General features: G+C 44.1%; 1 protein-coding gene across 2 annotated transcripts in view; it reads left to right on the top strand.

The window, feature by feature from the left end:
- Positions 1 to 16,469, top strand: part of TMEM178B (transmembrane protein 178B) — a 276,992-nt gene that overhangs the window by 53,159 nt on the left and 207,364 nt on the right. For both annotated transcript variants that reach the window (XM_079993041.1, XM_079993042.1), the window contains one exon: positions 4,864 to 4,977. In XM_079993041.1, the coding sequence (XP_079849167.1) occupies positions 4,864 to 4,977 (114 nt within the window). The remainder of the gene's footprint in view (positions 1 to 4,863; positions 4,978 to 16,469) is intronic.

The raw sequence follows: 16,469 nt of genomic DNA, 5'->3' as shown, positions 1-16,469 counted from the left end.
AGGCAATGTGGCTAAGTGGACTTAAATTTAAGTATTGCAGCTGAATTGGTTTACAGATCACAGCCACCACGATACCTGACAATTAGAAGCTTGGGATGCATTCCTAATTGCCTAGTTTGATAATGCACATTCTACAATAAAGACATCAGCATTAATTCACCCTGATCCAATAAGGTTGTGGCTTTGGAACAGTGATCTTGTGAAAGTCCAAGTTTCTCAAATGCTTATAAAAGCATCGGCTTGCCTGTCCCCACCCATTTTCCCTGGCATTGCAATGATGTTGTTGCCAAAGCTCATAAGTTGACAGCATACATTTGACATGCCTGTAATATTATTAATTACATTTATATCCCATCTTTCCTCCAAAAAGAACAAAGTAGTGTACCAGGTTCTCCTCCTCCCCATTTTATCCTCACATCAGCCCTGTATGGTAGGTTGGGCTTGTGAGAGTGCAACTGGCTCAAGATTATGCAGTGAGATTCCTGAACTTGTGGGGATTTGAATCTGGGTCTCCCCAGTCTTATTGGGGCATCCTAACCATTGTGCCAGACTGGCTTTGTTACAAGCATGAGACCTGAGAGTATGGTTTGTTGAAAGCCATCTAGCTAATACATGGCTAAGATGAGATTTGGTCCAGGGACCAGGTGACTTTCTGACTCATTGTTCATATTGTTGGGGAGAGAGTCCTGTGCCTGCTTACACTTCTCCTTTTCCACCTTACTGGACAGCACAATGATCCATGTAGGGCTTCTTCCCTGAAATAAAAGGAGCTCCTAGATCATCAGCGCATCTTTACCAATAATTGATGTCTCAGTGACTCTTTATTGATCATTTAATTTCTGTCTCCAAACAAGCAGGAATAAAGAATGTTCAGCCTTTTAAACTTCATAACCCATGAAAAACAGATAAGACAAGGAGGCTGAACAAAGGACAAGGAGCTTGTAACTCCTCTCTGCCACTGTGCCCTGGCCTAGAGAAGGTTAGCAGCCAGGCTGTGTGTGTTTCATAACTGTCCTTTGGACCTCTGTGTTGTCCTTTGGCTGTGGAAGGGCAACTGTGAGCTCATCATTCTCTAGTGGTGATTCAGTGCTTGGGTGCCTTCAGATTTGGAATATTTATCTTTCCCACCAGCTGCTACAATTACCCAGCTATGCGCATCTGGTGCAACCTTACTCATAATCCTCTGTTTGAACCTCAACCCTACATTGAAGGGTCTGATGTAGTGAGGTGACCAGTGCTAGTGGTATGGCAGGATCTGGCCAAGGGTTGTGCATCAGGGTTAAGGAGGCAAAGTGAAGGGTCAGGATTGTCCCAAGGCAGAATTTTAAGGCACACTCCACACTCCCCAGGTCAGGGGTGAGAAGATGCACCACTATGTCATCTTCAGACTTCATGGGCAATCAGCCTGCCTTGGGTCCCTACAGTTCATTTGTAGACACATCTTTGATTTCTACTGTCCCCAGAAAGTAGGGTTAGTGAGCTGGATACACATTCACTCTCTCCTTCCTCCCGCTCCGCTGTGCTCCCAATCCATGAGCATCACTCCCTTTCCAGAGACCCCAATGTGCCCTGGCTACGCCTGACTTCCAGCAGCTTGAACAGTAGAGGAGGCTGCATGCTACTTTGAGAATTATTTTGTAGCTGTTTTGTAACCTCCCCAAGGAATCCTGGGAACTGTAGTTTGTTAAGGGGGCTGAGAGTTGTTAGGATACCTCTTTTTCCTTCACTGAGTGACAATTCTCAGTAAGGTTTAACAATCAACCCCTTTTCCTAGGGACCTGTGGGAATTGTAGGGAAATAGGGGTCTCCTAACAGCTTTCAGCCTCCTTAACTATCAGGAGCCAACTTCTATGAGCCAAGGTTCCTTTGCCTTCCCCCATTAAAATATTTGAGGAGGCTGCCCCCCAAGTTGATAGGCATTGCCAGTCAAATGGGGTGCATGCACCGTGTCTTGTGATTGATTATGTGGGCAGAGGCTTGCCCAAGCCCCCCAATATTTTATTCAAGCTGGCACCCTTGATCTTCCAACAATCACTACCCTTCAGACAATTATTATTCTAAGCTTTGCCTTGCTAACCTTGAAACTCAAGCCCTAGCCAGAACCTAACCCACTACGAGCAGCAGCCTTCTCACTATATCAGGACCTACAGAGGGTTAAATTTTAGCAAGAGGATTACAAGTAACGTTGCACCAGATGTATGTAGCTGGATAAATGTAGCAGCTGGAGGGAATGATAAATATCCCAGCTCTAAAGGCACCTAAGCACTGAATTACTACAAGAGAATGATGAGCTCACAGTTGTCCTTTCACAGCCAAAGGAATAGATGGAGACACTGCCTTTCAAACTTGGGAACGGATCTGACTGTGGGTGGTATTCAAGTAAGTTTTATTCAGAACAGGCCCACTGGAATGAATGAGCACAACTAAGCTAGGTCCATTGATGTCAAGGGGTCTGCCCTGAGTAAAGGTTGGTTGATACCACCACCCTGTACGTTCCAGTTGAAACTTACCACAACAGGAAATGAAGCAAAACTACAAGAGATTACAACCATCTTCTCACTGAAAACAAATGTGGGCAAAAGCACAAGATGTAGCGATACGCCTCCCGAAACAAGCTGCAGGCTGAAATTTGCTCGTATTTTAAATTTTCATCAGTTCAGCTCAAATGGTGCATTTGTAAAAGAACAAAGAATAGCAACTGAATTTATTATCCGCTATGAATAGCTCTGTCTGAACACATGAAAGGGAAGACTGTTTTGGAGGCGATTATGGCAGCAACAGGAGGCTTTGTGAATGCACCTGAAGAATGCCATGTGTAGTTTACACTGTGAACAAATGCTTTGATTTCCACTGCACCATTCATGGTGGGTGCCCCTTGGGACCAGAAGGGAAGAAGGCAGGAGGGTCAACAGTAGGTGGAGCCAGAGCCAATGGCAGGCAGAGCCAACTGATTATAGTTTTGGCTCCTCCTCCTTGTTGAGTTCCGCAAAGGTAACAGTGAGATTTAGGAGGAGGAAGCTGGCAGTCATTCCTATGCCCTGGACTGGTTGTCAGCATGAAGGCAGGCAGGTGGAGGTAGCTATGAATAAGATCACTGCCATCACTCATGTCTTCTTTTCCTCTTCTTTTTCTGCATCTGTGGGATTGTACACTTTGCTGGCTCTCTAGAGGACAGCTTACGCTGGGCAGGTATATAATAATGTAAAGTTTAATTCTAGACCAATAAGCCTTTTACAACTTTGTGCCAAAACCTTAATCCTATACCTGTAACAGAAGTAGGTATGATGGAAGGTTTTTGTGTCTTTCAGGCTGGCATAACAATATTTTTTTAAAAAATGCACAGAAGGAGGCAATTGGGGCACTTTAAAAAGGATTACAATGGCTTTCTTTTTTTAAGTATGGTTCTTAGTTGGAAACTTTCATTCTGGGTGTGCATTTGGTGCCCAGATGGCGAAGGCACACGCCGGAGCCCATCACGCTGTCAGGGCAGACGTGTACATATGTAAATATTTTGCTTTCCCCCCTATAATATTTGGCTTTGTCTAATCTAATTGCTGTCAAAGGCAGAATGTTAGAAACATGGAAGGAAAGCAAACAATGGAACACCTCCGGTAACTTGGGAAGATGCAAACCCGCCTCTGTTGTAACTAGCAATTTGGTTGCATAATGATTTAGTCACCCTCCACTTTTGTGGTGTGTTCATGCCAAGTGCAGTTTAATGACCTAACGTGGCTCAAAAGGCTCATTTCATAAAGGCGAAGTGGTAGAAAAGACCTAGCCTGTTGGATACCAAATATAACAGAATTGTGTCCAGATTAAAGAAGCAGTTCTACTCTAGTCTGCCCTGGTTAAGGGCTGCCTCTGGAGTGTATTGTTCAGCACCACCTTTTAAGAAGGGCATTGACAAGTTGGGCTGTGTTCAGAGGAGCTTGACCAGGATGTCGAGGGATGTGGAAACTGCAATGTTCAGGGTTCACTGTGAAAAAGCCATGGCAAATAATACGATTGTACTATTGCAGTATGTACCTTCTCCAGACAACCTGTTTGTTGACCATCCTGATTTCCATGAACAAAGATCAGATGAAGTCATGGGCATAGCCAGGGGGGTGTGAGGAGGGGCAGCCTAAATCAAGTACAGTGGTACCTTGGGTTAAGTACTTAATTTGTTCCGGAGGTCCGTTCTTAACCTGAAACTGTTCTTAACCTGAAGCACCACTTTAGCTAATGGGGCCTCCTGCTGCCACCGTGCCGCCAGAGCATGATTTCTGTTCTCATCCTGAAGCAAAGTTCTTAACCTGAAGCACTATTTCTGGGTTAGCGGAGTCTGTAACCTGAAGCGTATGTAACCTGGAGCATATGTAACCCGAGGTACCACTGTAAATAAATAGAAATACTTAACTAACTGACCAATTGCATTGCAGATATCTCGCTTCTGCCCCACTAACATAAAGCCTGCCCCACTAAAATAAATCTTGACTACATCCATGGGTGGAGTTTAGATTATATCTGGTATTTACTGAACCTTGGTTTGTGGGGAGGTTACACAATGATGAGCATTCGCACTGATTTTATCCCAATGTACTTTCCGGGTGTTCACACACTTTCCCACTAGTCAGCCCTCTCCACTTTTCAGTGTATTAACTGGGCTCACAGGCACCTTCTTTCCCCTCCCAGTGATTCCAGGACAATAGTGAATGAGGCTTCCTGCAACATCCTGACTGTTTCTCTAGGCTTGTTGATGTTAAGCAATCCTCCTGCCGGTGTCCCACATCTTCTAGGTGTGGGTCTCTCATGCTGAATTGTGGAATGAAATAAGACTCTCTTCTTGCATAACAAACATTGCCTTCTTCTTGCCTTTCCCAGGAGCAATTGACCAGTGTTCATACATCAAGTACCACTACTCCTCAGCAACAATTCCCAAGAACCTCACCTACAACATTACGAAGACCATCCGCCAGGATGAGTGGCATGCCTTGCGTAAGTCTCTGGTCTCCTTCCTTTTCTCAGCGTTTTTGGGTAGCCAGCAGGTATTGCTTCCCATCTGCAAGGGGGTGAAAGGGACAATAAGTTGGGCTTCTTGCTACTCTGTTGTTTGCTTGCCTGTGCTGGGGATGCTGCAGCGGGAAGGAATATGGTTGGTGACACAGCATAACCGTGCATTGGTGGCTATTGAATTACATTTGGAAGTTATGAACAGAACCAGTGTTGGGACGTCTAATTCAATCAGAACTTCAGCATGCTAACAGTTGCGTTTGTGATACTGATGCTATTGCAGACAGTGGAATTTATAGGCTATTGTATAAAAGAGAACCGTCAGAGCTATGTGCATAGCCATTAATTTGCTCAAGTTGCTGTATGTTACTTAGCTCATGTTGAATAGGGTTGTGGGGTTTAGGGTCTTCTTCTTTTTTTTGCATGTTGAAATTCTAACTTGTGAACAGTCCCTTTGACCCTGGTTATTCAGCAGAAGTTGCCAAGTAGCAAGGATTGGATATTGGATCCTATCTTTGTGCCCACTGCTTTCTGAGAGCTCCCAGGCAGGGACCTTCCAATTGTGAGTTGTGTTTGGATATGGCTGCTCATACTCAGGATGGGGATAAATAAATAGGATTTGCATTTTGATAAAAGCTTGTCTGATTTGCACTTCCTGATCTAATACACAAACCAAAACACAGCTATTAATTGAAATGTGCCCTTCTCCAGATGCTATGATACACTTTTCCAAATACATTCAACAATGCATGTAACCAGGGGGAAAGTGTAAAGTGTTTTCAACTTTGCAAAATTTATTAATAATAATAATAATAGTAACAATAGTAACAATAGTAACAATAGTAATAGTAATAGTAGTAGTAATATGCATACAAAAATGTGCAAACTCCCCATTCCCTTCGCATCCTGCCTGCGCTTTTGGATCATGATTTCTTTGCCCTGGGTCCAACATTATTATTGTGCTGTAATATTATACTGTGCTGCTTAAAAAAAAGTTTTAAAATATTGTGTCTAGTCCTGTTCTTGTAATTATGTTGTTCGCCATCCTGGACATCTTCAGAACGAAAGGTGGTATATAAACAACAACAACAGACAACAATAAATCCAAATATAATTAATATTAATGGGGAAATTGCTTGACAAAATGCATAGACTAGACCAAATTGCATACTTTTTTTATATTAAGAGAAATATGCACAGAAATCTGAATGGATTTTCATGTAGACTTAAAAGAAATCAATCCCCGGCTGCTGCAGAAGTGGGGTGAACTGTCAATGTGAGAACCAGAGAAAAGCCTAAATTGCCAGATTCATCCATTCCTAGTTCATAATTGACATTCTGAGCAGGAGTATCATCTTGGTTGCTCCATCCAATGCTCATCAAGCCAAAGGCCTTTCCTCTTAACTCTTGCCCATCCTGCTACTCAAGCTAGCTCTTTCCAGTTCCTTGCCTGGGGCAGTGCAAAGAAAGCCACCAGAAGCCTATCTGATCGCTGCTACAGCCAATGGGCATCAAACAACCTCTTAAGCTAGTGACCATGACAGGGAAAGAGTCGCCTTGAGATACATGGCTGCCATTAGAGATTACTTTCTCCCCCTTGTGGCACTCGGGGTGGGGAATGAGAGGAGGGCATTTCATGTCAGAGTCAAGAAGCCTGTTTTCTCATGGCTCCATGGTGGCACAGTATCAGAAAGCAGTTGTTGAAAAGCAAGGCTACTGATGCAAAGTCCCAGTAGGATTGAATAGATGCAAGAAGCCACTGCCAGGCCATCCTTGTAAGAGCAAGAAGTCACTGTGGAAGTGCACGCACAAAAGCTGAAGGTACTGTCACCTGCTTATTGAGGAAATAAGTGCTCTGTGTTGTTTTTAGCTGGTGCTTTCTCCCTCTCACAGGGACACAATAGAGCCTGGAGAAAGTTTTCATAAACAAATGAAATCATTGCAGGAAACCTATTCTGTATCAGGAATAAGAACTCTTCCAGATGTTGCTGGGACCCTAACTTTCATCATTCCCTACCATCATGGCTGATGGTCATCGATGATGGGAGATGTAGTTCAACCATCTCTGGAGGGCCACAGGTTCCTCATCCTCGATAAGGTGTATATATATATATATATACCAGTCTTCCTCACCTTGCGGCCCTCCATATGGATTGGACTACAACTCCCACCATCCCTTGCGTATTGGCCATGCTGGTTGGGGCTGATGGGAATAAAAACAATTGGAGGGCACCAGGTTTCAGAAAGCTGGTCTGTATGGTCTTCCTCATTCCAGGCTAATCAGGAGTTGCTTCTCTAAAGCTTAGAGTAGAGCACACTTTTGTAGACTTGCTTCAAGATGAAAGCTTTTCCCAGGTGCAGAGCTGCAGTCATACACTAAAAACACATGGGAGGGATTGTATTGGCAAGTCCCACTTGCCATCTAGTTGTATAGTCAGTACCCTTAGCCAAGGGCACATCATGTATAGGAATGTATCCATGTGAGGGGGGATTGTGGTCCAATTAGAATTCAACCTTGTGTAAAAGAGCCCGACATCTGGGCAAGGTATGCATTGAGGACTGTTTCACAAGCCCATCTAATACATGGCTGGTAGTGGGCTGTGATTATGTGGGCATTGTCTAGATGGCTTCCTCCTGCTATCCCTATATAATGCTTTCAACATGTGATATGTGCGCATGTATGTGAACTCCCTGTAGTAACTCTGATAGGTTGAGTTAAGAAAGCACATTAGTTCCTGGAGTTATCAGTGCAAGGAGACAAGAGGGCAGACAGGCATAGAATCATAGAATCATAGAATCATAGAGTTGGAAGAGACCACAAGGGCCATCGAGTCCAACCCCCTGCCAAGCAGGAAACACCATCAGAGCACTCCTGACATATGGTTGTCAAGCCTCTGCTTAAAGACCTCCAAAGAAGGAGTCTCCACCACACTCCTTGGCAGCAAATTCCACTGTCGAACAGCTCTTACTGTCAGGAAGTTCCTCCTAATGTTTAGGTGGAATCTTCTTTCTTGTAGTTTGGAACCATTGCTCCGTGTCCGCTTCTCTGGAGCAGCAGAAAACAACCTTTCTCCCTCCTCTATGCGACATCCTTTTATATATTTGAACATGGCTATCATATCACCCCTTAACCTCCTCTTCTCCAGGCTAAACATGCCCAGCTCCCTTAGCCGTTCCTCATAAGGCATCGTTTCCAAGCCTTTGACCATTTTGGTTGCCCTCCTCTGGACACGTTCCAGTTTGTCAGTGTCCTTCAGCATTCGTTGGCTGTTGTTGTTGTTTCAGTGTTCAGTAGATCGCTGACTGAAGCAGATAATTTTAAAAGCAGAGAAATATGTAAAGTGAATCAAATATTCAATGAGATGTAGATATCACAATTTGCATTGCAAAAGCATCCTCCCCCTGCTTCTGCTGAAAATCTCACAAGTGGGTTGGATGCATACCATTGGTGTACTCTTTGCACTGCACTTGTTCCCTGCCCTGTCAGTTTAAAGCCAACTTGGACGTAACTAATGAAAAATAAGGAAAAGTTAACTCCTCCTTTCCTCCCAAGGGCAGAATATTGCATGGAGAGATAGATAGAGAAGAGAGAGACTGAGATCCATGCTCATCTCTGCTTATCAGTCTCTGCAAGCGAGAAGGACCTGTTCTTCACACTCACTTTGATTATTTAAAGTGCCATCACTGAGAGAAATAAAGCTGTGAACTGTCTCTAGGTAGGAGCCATGGAGGGGAAAGGGAGCGAGAGTGCAGCAAAGTGGCAAAGAATCGAGATAGTCTGAGCAATTCAGAGCCCAGAACACACTAGCAGCCCCTTCTCCTTTCTCCACACTTTTCTTACTAACCACACTCCTCTCCTTCTCTGTGCAAGTGTGCATCAATTGCGCCAGCCACTGAGAGCCAGAATAAATTATAGATTGCTTTTCAAAAAGTCACAATGGTGGGAAGCTCTCTCTCTCTCGCTCTCTCTCTCTCTCTCTCTCTCTCTCTCTCTCTGTGTGTGTGTGTTTCAAAGGAGAACCTAGAAGTGATAAGGAGACGTTTACTTCAACTCTATGATGTGTCTGCTTAGAGTGGTGGGTGGGGAGCAGAGCTGGGAGTCATTGCAGGGATGAGAAAACCAAACTGTGCAAACACCACACAACACCATGCAAATTCAACTTGAAACACAGTAAAAACACTATTTTAAGCTAGTAATGTGTACATAGCCTGAACATGCATAGGATAACAGCCGTGCAGCATGATATAGGCTGCATTTCCCCACTACAACGATCCTAAGCATGTTTGCTCAGAAGAATGTAAGTAACATTAAATCACAATTTAATAGAAATGAGCATCACATTGGTGCAGGCTGCTCAGAAGTCCCCTCTTTGCTCCACTCCTGCACCCGCCTGCGCTCTGTCTGATTGTTGGAAAGAGCACACGGCTGGCTTAGTGTTACATGTGAACCAGCACTCCTGGTTTCTTTCTCCCCAAACAAGGACTGGCAGCCTCCTGGCTGGTGAGAATCATGAAATAGCTGGATCTGATTCTGCAGCTCACAGCAAAGGAGGACCAACACTTTGCAAAACGAAACTGAAATGTATCCTGTCTCTTTTTAGTCTTATTAAAAAGATGTGCTGGCAAGCCTTGCCTACCAGGTGCTTACATTAACAAATAATCAGCAGCAGATGTCGTGGGGGGCTGGAGGTCCTTCCCTGACCTCCTGGCAGGTGAACTGCTGCTACTTACCAGGAAGCGGAGGGGCGGGTGAATTTGGTTTGCTGCAAATGCATCAGTGGAGCCAATCCAGCACTCCTGCTGGCTCTGTTTGCACTACACTGTTCTTCTTGCCATGCCCTCCCCCTCCCAGTAAACAGCAATGGCCCAGCTGCTGGGAGGTCAGGTGAGTGCTTCCACCCCACCAACCCTCCCACTGCTGTAAATAATCAGTATATTGTTCACTACTTTAGCCCTTACTGCCATATAATTTCCCCCCTAAATGATAATTACAGTGCAGCTAAACAGTGTTGGAAAGAAAAGCCACATTTGGCAAAAAACACACAAAAAAACACACCTGTAAACACCCCTTCCCCCCAACCCCCTCCCCCAGTTGTTATTTCTGAATTTTTCACAAGTACAGTACCTGACATAATTTTTTCAAAAAGCAAACAAACAGCCAAGCACAGTGGGGTGCCAAATCTCCATGTCCAAATCTCCATGTCCAAATCTCCATGTCCATGCCCATGCTCCTCGCAGGGCAGGCTCAATATGCCTTAAGCTTTGATGACGGGATGGGGAATGAACGTCCCTGAAGGAGTGAGGAAGAACAGCCCAAGGCAACAGAGAAGATGGGTGGGTGGGTGTGAGAGAGAAATGTTGGTTTGTTATATGATGCCCGTGTTTGTATCTTTGCATTTCCCAATGGCAGCAGGCAGCACTGAAAAATGTGATGGGTACATATGAACAGAAGTTGAGCATGCTTGTTCAGACCAGTTGCTCGTTTAGTCCTGCATCCTGTTCCCAGACTGGCTGAGCAGATGCCTTTGGTAAACTTTCATGCAGGACTTGAGTGTATTAGCACTCTTCCCACCTATGATCCCAAGCAACTTATATTCAGAGGCACCATGTGCAGGAAGAGCATAATCATCATGGCTAGTAGCCATTGATAGCTCTTGGGCCTCTCATGGAAAATTTGTGGGTTGGCTTAGTCTATGTGGGCCTATCCTGAAACTATCCCTAGTTAACAACAACAACAACAACATATTATTATTTATACCCTGCCCATCTGACTGGGTTTCCCAACCCAGCCACTCTGGCCAGCTCCCAGCAGAATATGAAAAACACGCTAATACATCAAACATTAAAAACTTCCCTAAACAGGACTGCCTTCAGAGGTCTTCTAAAGGTCAGATAGTTGTTTACTTTCTTGACATTTGATAGGAGGACGTTCCACAGGGCAGGCATCGCTACCAAGATGGCCCTCTGCCTGGTTCCCTGTAGCCTCACTTCTTGCAGTGAGGGAACCACCAGAAGGCCCTCGGAGCTGGACCTCAGCTGAACAATGGGGGTGGAGACTCTCCTTCAGGTATATTGGGCTGAGGCCATTTAGGGGTTTAAAGATCAGCACCAACACTTTGAATTGTGCTCGGAAACATATTGGGAGCCCTTGTAGGTCTTTCAGGACTGGTGCTATATGGTCTCGGCTGCTACTCCCAGTCACCAGTCTAGCTGCCGCATTCTGGATTAGTTGTAGTTTCCAGGTCACCTTCAAAGGTGGCCCCATGTAGAGTGCATTGCAGCAGTCCAAGGGGGAGATAACTAGAGCATGCACCACTCCGGTGAGACAGTCTGCGGGCAGGTAGGGTCTCAACTGTGGCAATCAGAAGTGGTGGTTGCTTTATTAAAGTCTTGCTTCTCTTAAACCAGGAATCAGGAACCTTTTCCAGCCAAAGGGTCATATTTTTTTACTGGAGATGAAACCTTCCACCCATCAGTCACCTGAAGTCACCACCCCATGCCAGTATTTCCTCTCCTAGAATGTGGGATAAATCTGGGGTGAGGAGAAGCCATAGAGTGAGTTCCTCCAATTATCCTGGCTGCGTGGCATGGAAATCAAAGCCTTAAGGTCCATTTCTTGAAGGTATTCTTGATGTTTCTATCCTGAATTCATGGTTATGCAGGGAAAGTGCTGGTGGGAGGAATAGCAATGGGCATTTCATCACCTCTCGGCTCTTGCTTATCACAAACACCCCTTCTCTTTCAAAACATCTCGGCTCCTTCGGCCAGTGTCGTAGCTCTTCTCTGAATTGCCATCCTGATTGCTTTCTTTCCCCAAGCGAGGCGGAGATTGGTTCAGCTGAAGATGAGATAGAAATCAAATTGTTCCTGTCACCTCTGCAGCAACAGAGCTTGCTTTGGCCTGCTAACAGGTTGCTGATGGCAGTGAGAGGAGGAAGAGGGGTCTCTAGTGCACACCCCACCTGCCCCCAGATAAGTAAGCAGAACTGCTTCTACCACCAGGGCAAGTTGGTCAGGACTTCCTAAAGATTCCCAGGGCCTGAATATAATGGAGCCTTCCTTCGTTCTGGATAGAGAGTGTGTCTGAATTAAACCTGGGATCTCTACAGCCCAGAGTGCTTATTCTAGGTCTGATGTACAATTCCCTGCTTTGCGGAGTCCGTGCAACTTGCAAAATGCACAGGTATTTTCATTCTTTGTTCAAGTTGTGAGATTTGTGGTATGTCAAAGGAGGGGGACAGGAGCTCAGGCGCAGATATGTACATGCTTTTGCCTGCAGGGTGTCCCCAGAATTGAGTCCCAACAGCTCCAGTTCAAACGTTTAGGTAGCTTAATGGTGGGGAAAGCCTCTGCAAGAGATTCTTGAGAGCTCCTGCCAGTCAGGGCAGACAGTACTGGGTTAGATGGACAAATAGGCTGGCCTGATATAAGGCAATATTGTATGCAATTGAACATGTTTGAGGGGTGGCCCAGAGGTTATGCCCCAGAACTCCTTCCCCCTCCTTGGAGGTTTCTAAGCAGAAGTTGGATGGCCATCTGTCATGGATGCTTTAGTTGAGATTCCTGCATTGCAGGGGGTTGAACTAGACGACCCTCAAGACCCCCACCCAACCCTTCAATCCTATGATTCACACCTTTTAAAATACACACACACACATGGCAGCTGGGCATTCTGCAGAGCTAGGTGCCAGTGGGATTTCAGCCACTCGCCATGTTAATCCATGAAGGCTCCAGTCTACCTCCAGTGTACTGGGTGCAGAAAATTCTATTGGTTCTTTTTTCCCTTTCAAATTATTTTTTATTAATTTTCCAAATTATTACAAATCAAACCAAATCAATTAAATTTAATACAATTTCTTAAAATCAGGTTTCCTACTCCTGTTCCAAATGTACGATCACCATCATTTCCTCGCGTAGCCGCATTGTTTCTTATTTGGAGTCCAGTTGACACCCTTCACTTGCTGTTAAACCATTCTTCCACCTGGCCACTTTTTTCACCTTACAAACAGCACCTCCGTTACATCTTATAAATAAGTAATCCATTTCACGTGTGTATATACATTGTTGTTCCAGACCTGGTGTGCTGGGAGAGTTAATTACTATCTTCCATTTTTCAGTTCTTTGCAGTGTTTATTTGGATGGTACAAGGTTACATTCCATTTCTTCCACTGTTTACTGACTAGTGTGCGAGCTGCAGCCATACATAACTGTGAGTGCATATCCAAACTCCATTAAAATTCTGCTCTGGAGTTCTTTCTCGGTACAAAGTTTAAAGCAAGCTTTTTTCTCAAATTCAGCCTCTTTACCACAGCTGTTCGTCAGCAGTTCATTCTTCCCCACCCACACTGCCTTCCTCCAACAGCAGTCCAGGAATCATTTCAAATAAAGTCCATTCAGCCTCGGTCGAGGGGGGAGGGCATAGCAAAACCTGGTTGAGCATAAATCAAAAGCCTCCCCCCTCTTTTCCGAAGTAACAAACAGAATAACATAGCAGCGGCTACACACATCCTTTTCATTATGCAGAGGAGGATAGGAAAAAAGGAGACCATTTGAAAGCCATAAGAAAGCACAAAGCACCTTGTTCTCCCCCTTCCTTTCCCAGCTGTTGTAAGGATTCTCCAGCTTCAAAGAAAGCATTCAGATACCTTCAAAGAGCCAAGCCCAGTCCTTTCGGCAGCTGAATGATTGCAGCCCATTAGCATATGTTGGTCCAGAAGCGCCTCTTGATTAATGCCAATTGTCTGAATTATGGAGGAACCACGCCAGAGACGGAAGCGCGTCCATGGCAGGGACACACTCCCAGGTTGCACCTGCTCTGCCTTTCAAGTTAGCAGACACAGGCTTGTGTGGCACAGTGGGATGCAGTGAGCTCCCCAGACCCCACTGGGGAACATTGCCAGGATTTTTGCCTCATAAATCCTGGCTTTCCCCTTCCTGAATCTCGTTGCTGCCCATGGAGGGCAGTGAGGAGCTACTGCCATTGACTCTTGACGTATCCAGAAACCCAGAAAATCCTATTGGTTCTTAAAGGTAAAGGTAAAGCAGCGCTCATCTCGCTTTATTGGCTGAGGGAGCCGGCATACAGCTTCCGGGTCATGTGGCCAGCATGACTAAGCCGCTTCTGGGGAACCAGAGCAGCACATGGAAACGCCGTTTACCTTCATGCCGCAACGTGCTTTTGAACTGCTAGGTTGGCAGGAGACTGGTTCTTAGGGATGGGCAAATATGTCAATTTTTCTAATCTTAAGTTTGGTTCTTCACATTTCCACATCAGTTTGTGATTTATTTATTTTTTAAACACCACATGACAACTCATCAGCATTTTACTGTATTTCCCCCCCTAATGCACACATTGCTCTATGCAGTTTTGGCTAACATAAACATTTCTGCAGAACAATTTCCCCACATATAATGCATTTTTGCATGTTATTTTCACAAATATATGCATCTTGTATGCTAGTATATGCATTCTTATACACATTACCTCATTGCAGTACTGCATTGCAAAAATCAGAGAAGTGCCAATTTCTAACGAGGGCTGCGTTTTGGTTCAGGTAATTCTTCTGAATCAGGTTGGCTCACCTTTAAATGCAAACTGAATTAAATTCCTCCCACCAACCCAGTTGGAACCCCATAGCTAGGAATAAACCCTGTTAGAAAGAGTCTGACTTTATTTTCCCCCTCTGTGAACGTTGACTTAAATTTGCATCTATACATATAAATTAGGATATACATATTTTATGCAAATGTATGTTATGGGCCTATGTCCTAAATCTTTTAAGTATATAGCAGTGTTTCCAGCTCGATGTATTTTCTCTCTCTTCCTGTTCTCCAAAATGTTAACCACGTTTGGTAAGTGTTGGTTAAGGAAGATTTACATCAAAATATTTCTATAGTGGAAAGACTTACTCGCTAAAAGGTGTTGAGAAAGGGTAACTGCTCTTAGGTGTATCTGGAGAAGTGTGCATGCGCACAAAAGCTTATACCAGAACAAACTTAGTTGGTCTATAAGGTGCTACTGGACCACCTTTTATTTATTTATTATTTTTACTTTGACTGCTCTAAGGGAGATGCTTTTAGGATGCCCCATCTAAAACTTGATTATGGTTGCATCCAGACATGGGTTTTGTGGCATTTACTATTTTACTGGTTATATAATGAAAGCACCCTTATCCTAGTTTCTAATGTTCCTTTTGCATTGCAGTGGCTTCCATAATAACTGTGGCTTTTTAAAAATCAGTATAGCAGCATGTCACACTAAATTTCATTCACACCAGTGGACGCGGTGTGACACAACAATGAACATCTTGGGGCACATCACTGGTTCCCCAACATTTCTAGGCATGCATGCTTCTGTTCTCCCATGAGTAACTGTGTGATGTGTTAAAATACCGCCCAAAATTTCATTACATGAGCAAAACTGCAATATTATGGGTCTCCCTGTTGGCAAATAGATTTTTTAATCAACTTGTTTTTATTATTGGTTGTTAGCCGCCCTGAGCCTGGCCTTGGCTGGGGAGGGCGGGGTATAAATAAACATTATTATTATTATTATTATTATTATTTTAAGGGAACAACTAACACAGAAACTAGCATTAAACCTCTGCTAGATCTCACTAGATTTCCAGAAAGTGGATTTAAGGTTGTGTGAAAGGTCACTTAAAACGCAAAAAATAACTGGTAAGGAAATGTGAGGAAGAGGGAATGAAATGCTATCTGAATGCAGCTCCAGTGTTATTTCTCTTGATATGTACTGACGTTAGAATACCAAACAGAGGTAAGTGTGCTTATAAGTTGCTTTGAGTCAGTTTTGTGAGTAAAGTGACTAATTAGTGATATTGTTATTAATACATTGATCTCTTGCATGTTTGCATCTGCAAAAACGATACAGGCAGAATCATGGAGAAAAATGAAAGTGCCAGTTGTTAAAAGAATGGCTGCTTAAAAAATAAAAAGGAATGCATATTGATGGCAAAAATGAATAATTAGGTTTGTCTGAAAGGGAAAAGGGAAACTGGGTGGGTTTATTGGTATTGGTCATTAATGTTCGTAATACGCTAGTCAGTTATACATCAGTGGGTGCAAGTTTGCTTTAAAATATGATTTGATGACTTGGACCATAAGGTAAGTTCGCATAAAGAAGATTCCCACCCCCTTAGGTCCTAAGAGTTAGGAATTATGTTTGTTATGTTTGTAATCATGGTGTTGTTTGTTTCATGTTGTAAGCCACCTTGAGCATGGTTTTAACTATGATGTCTGCATGTATGTATTAACTGTTGATGGCTTTTCAAGTAATGTTGGACTCCAACTCCCATCAGCCTCAGCCAGCATGGCCAGTGGTCAGGGATGATGGGAGCTGTAGTCCAATAATACCTGAAGAGCCACAGCTTTCCCTGGTATACAGAATATCCCCCGGATAAGGACTCTTCCTACTTCTCATGCAACACTAGTCCTGCCCCCTCTTTCTTTCTTTCTTT

Source organism: Podarcis cretensis (assembly GCF_951804945.1).
Source record: "Podarcis cretensis genome assembly, chromosome: 10".
Taxonomy (NCBI): domain Eukaryota; kingdom Metazoa; phylum Chordata; class Lepidosauria; order Squamata; family Lacertidae; genus Podarcis; species Podarcis cretensis.
The sequence above is the reverse complement of the archived record's forward strand: the minus strand, read 5'-3'. Positions and strand labels throughout refer to the sequence as shown.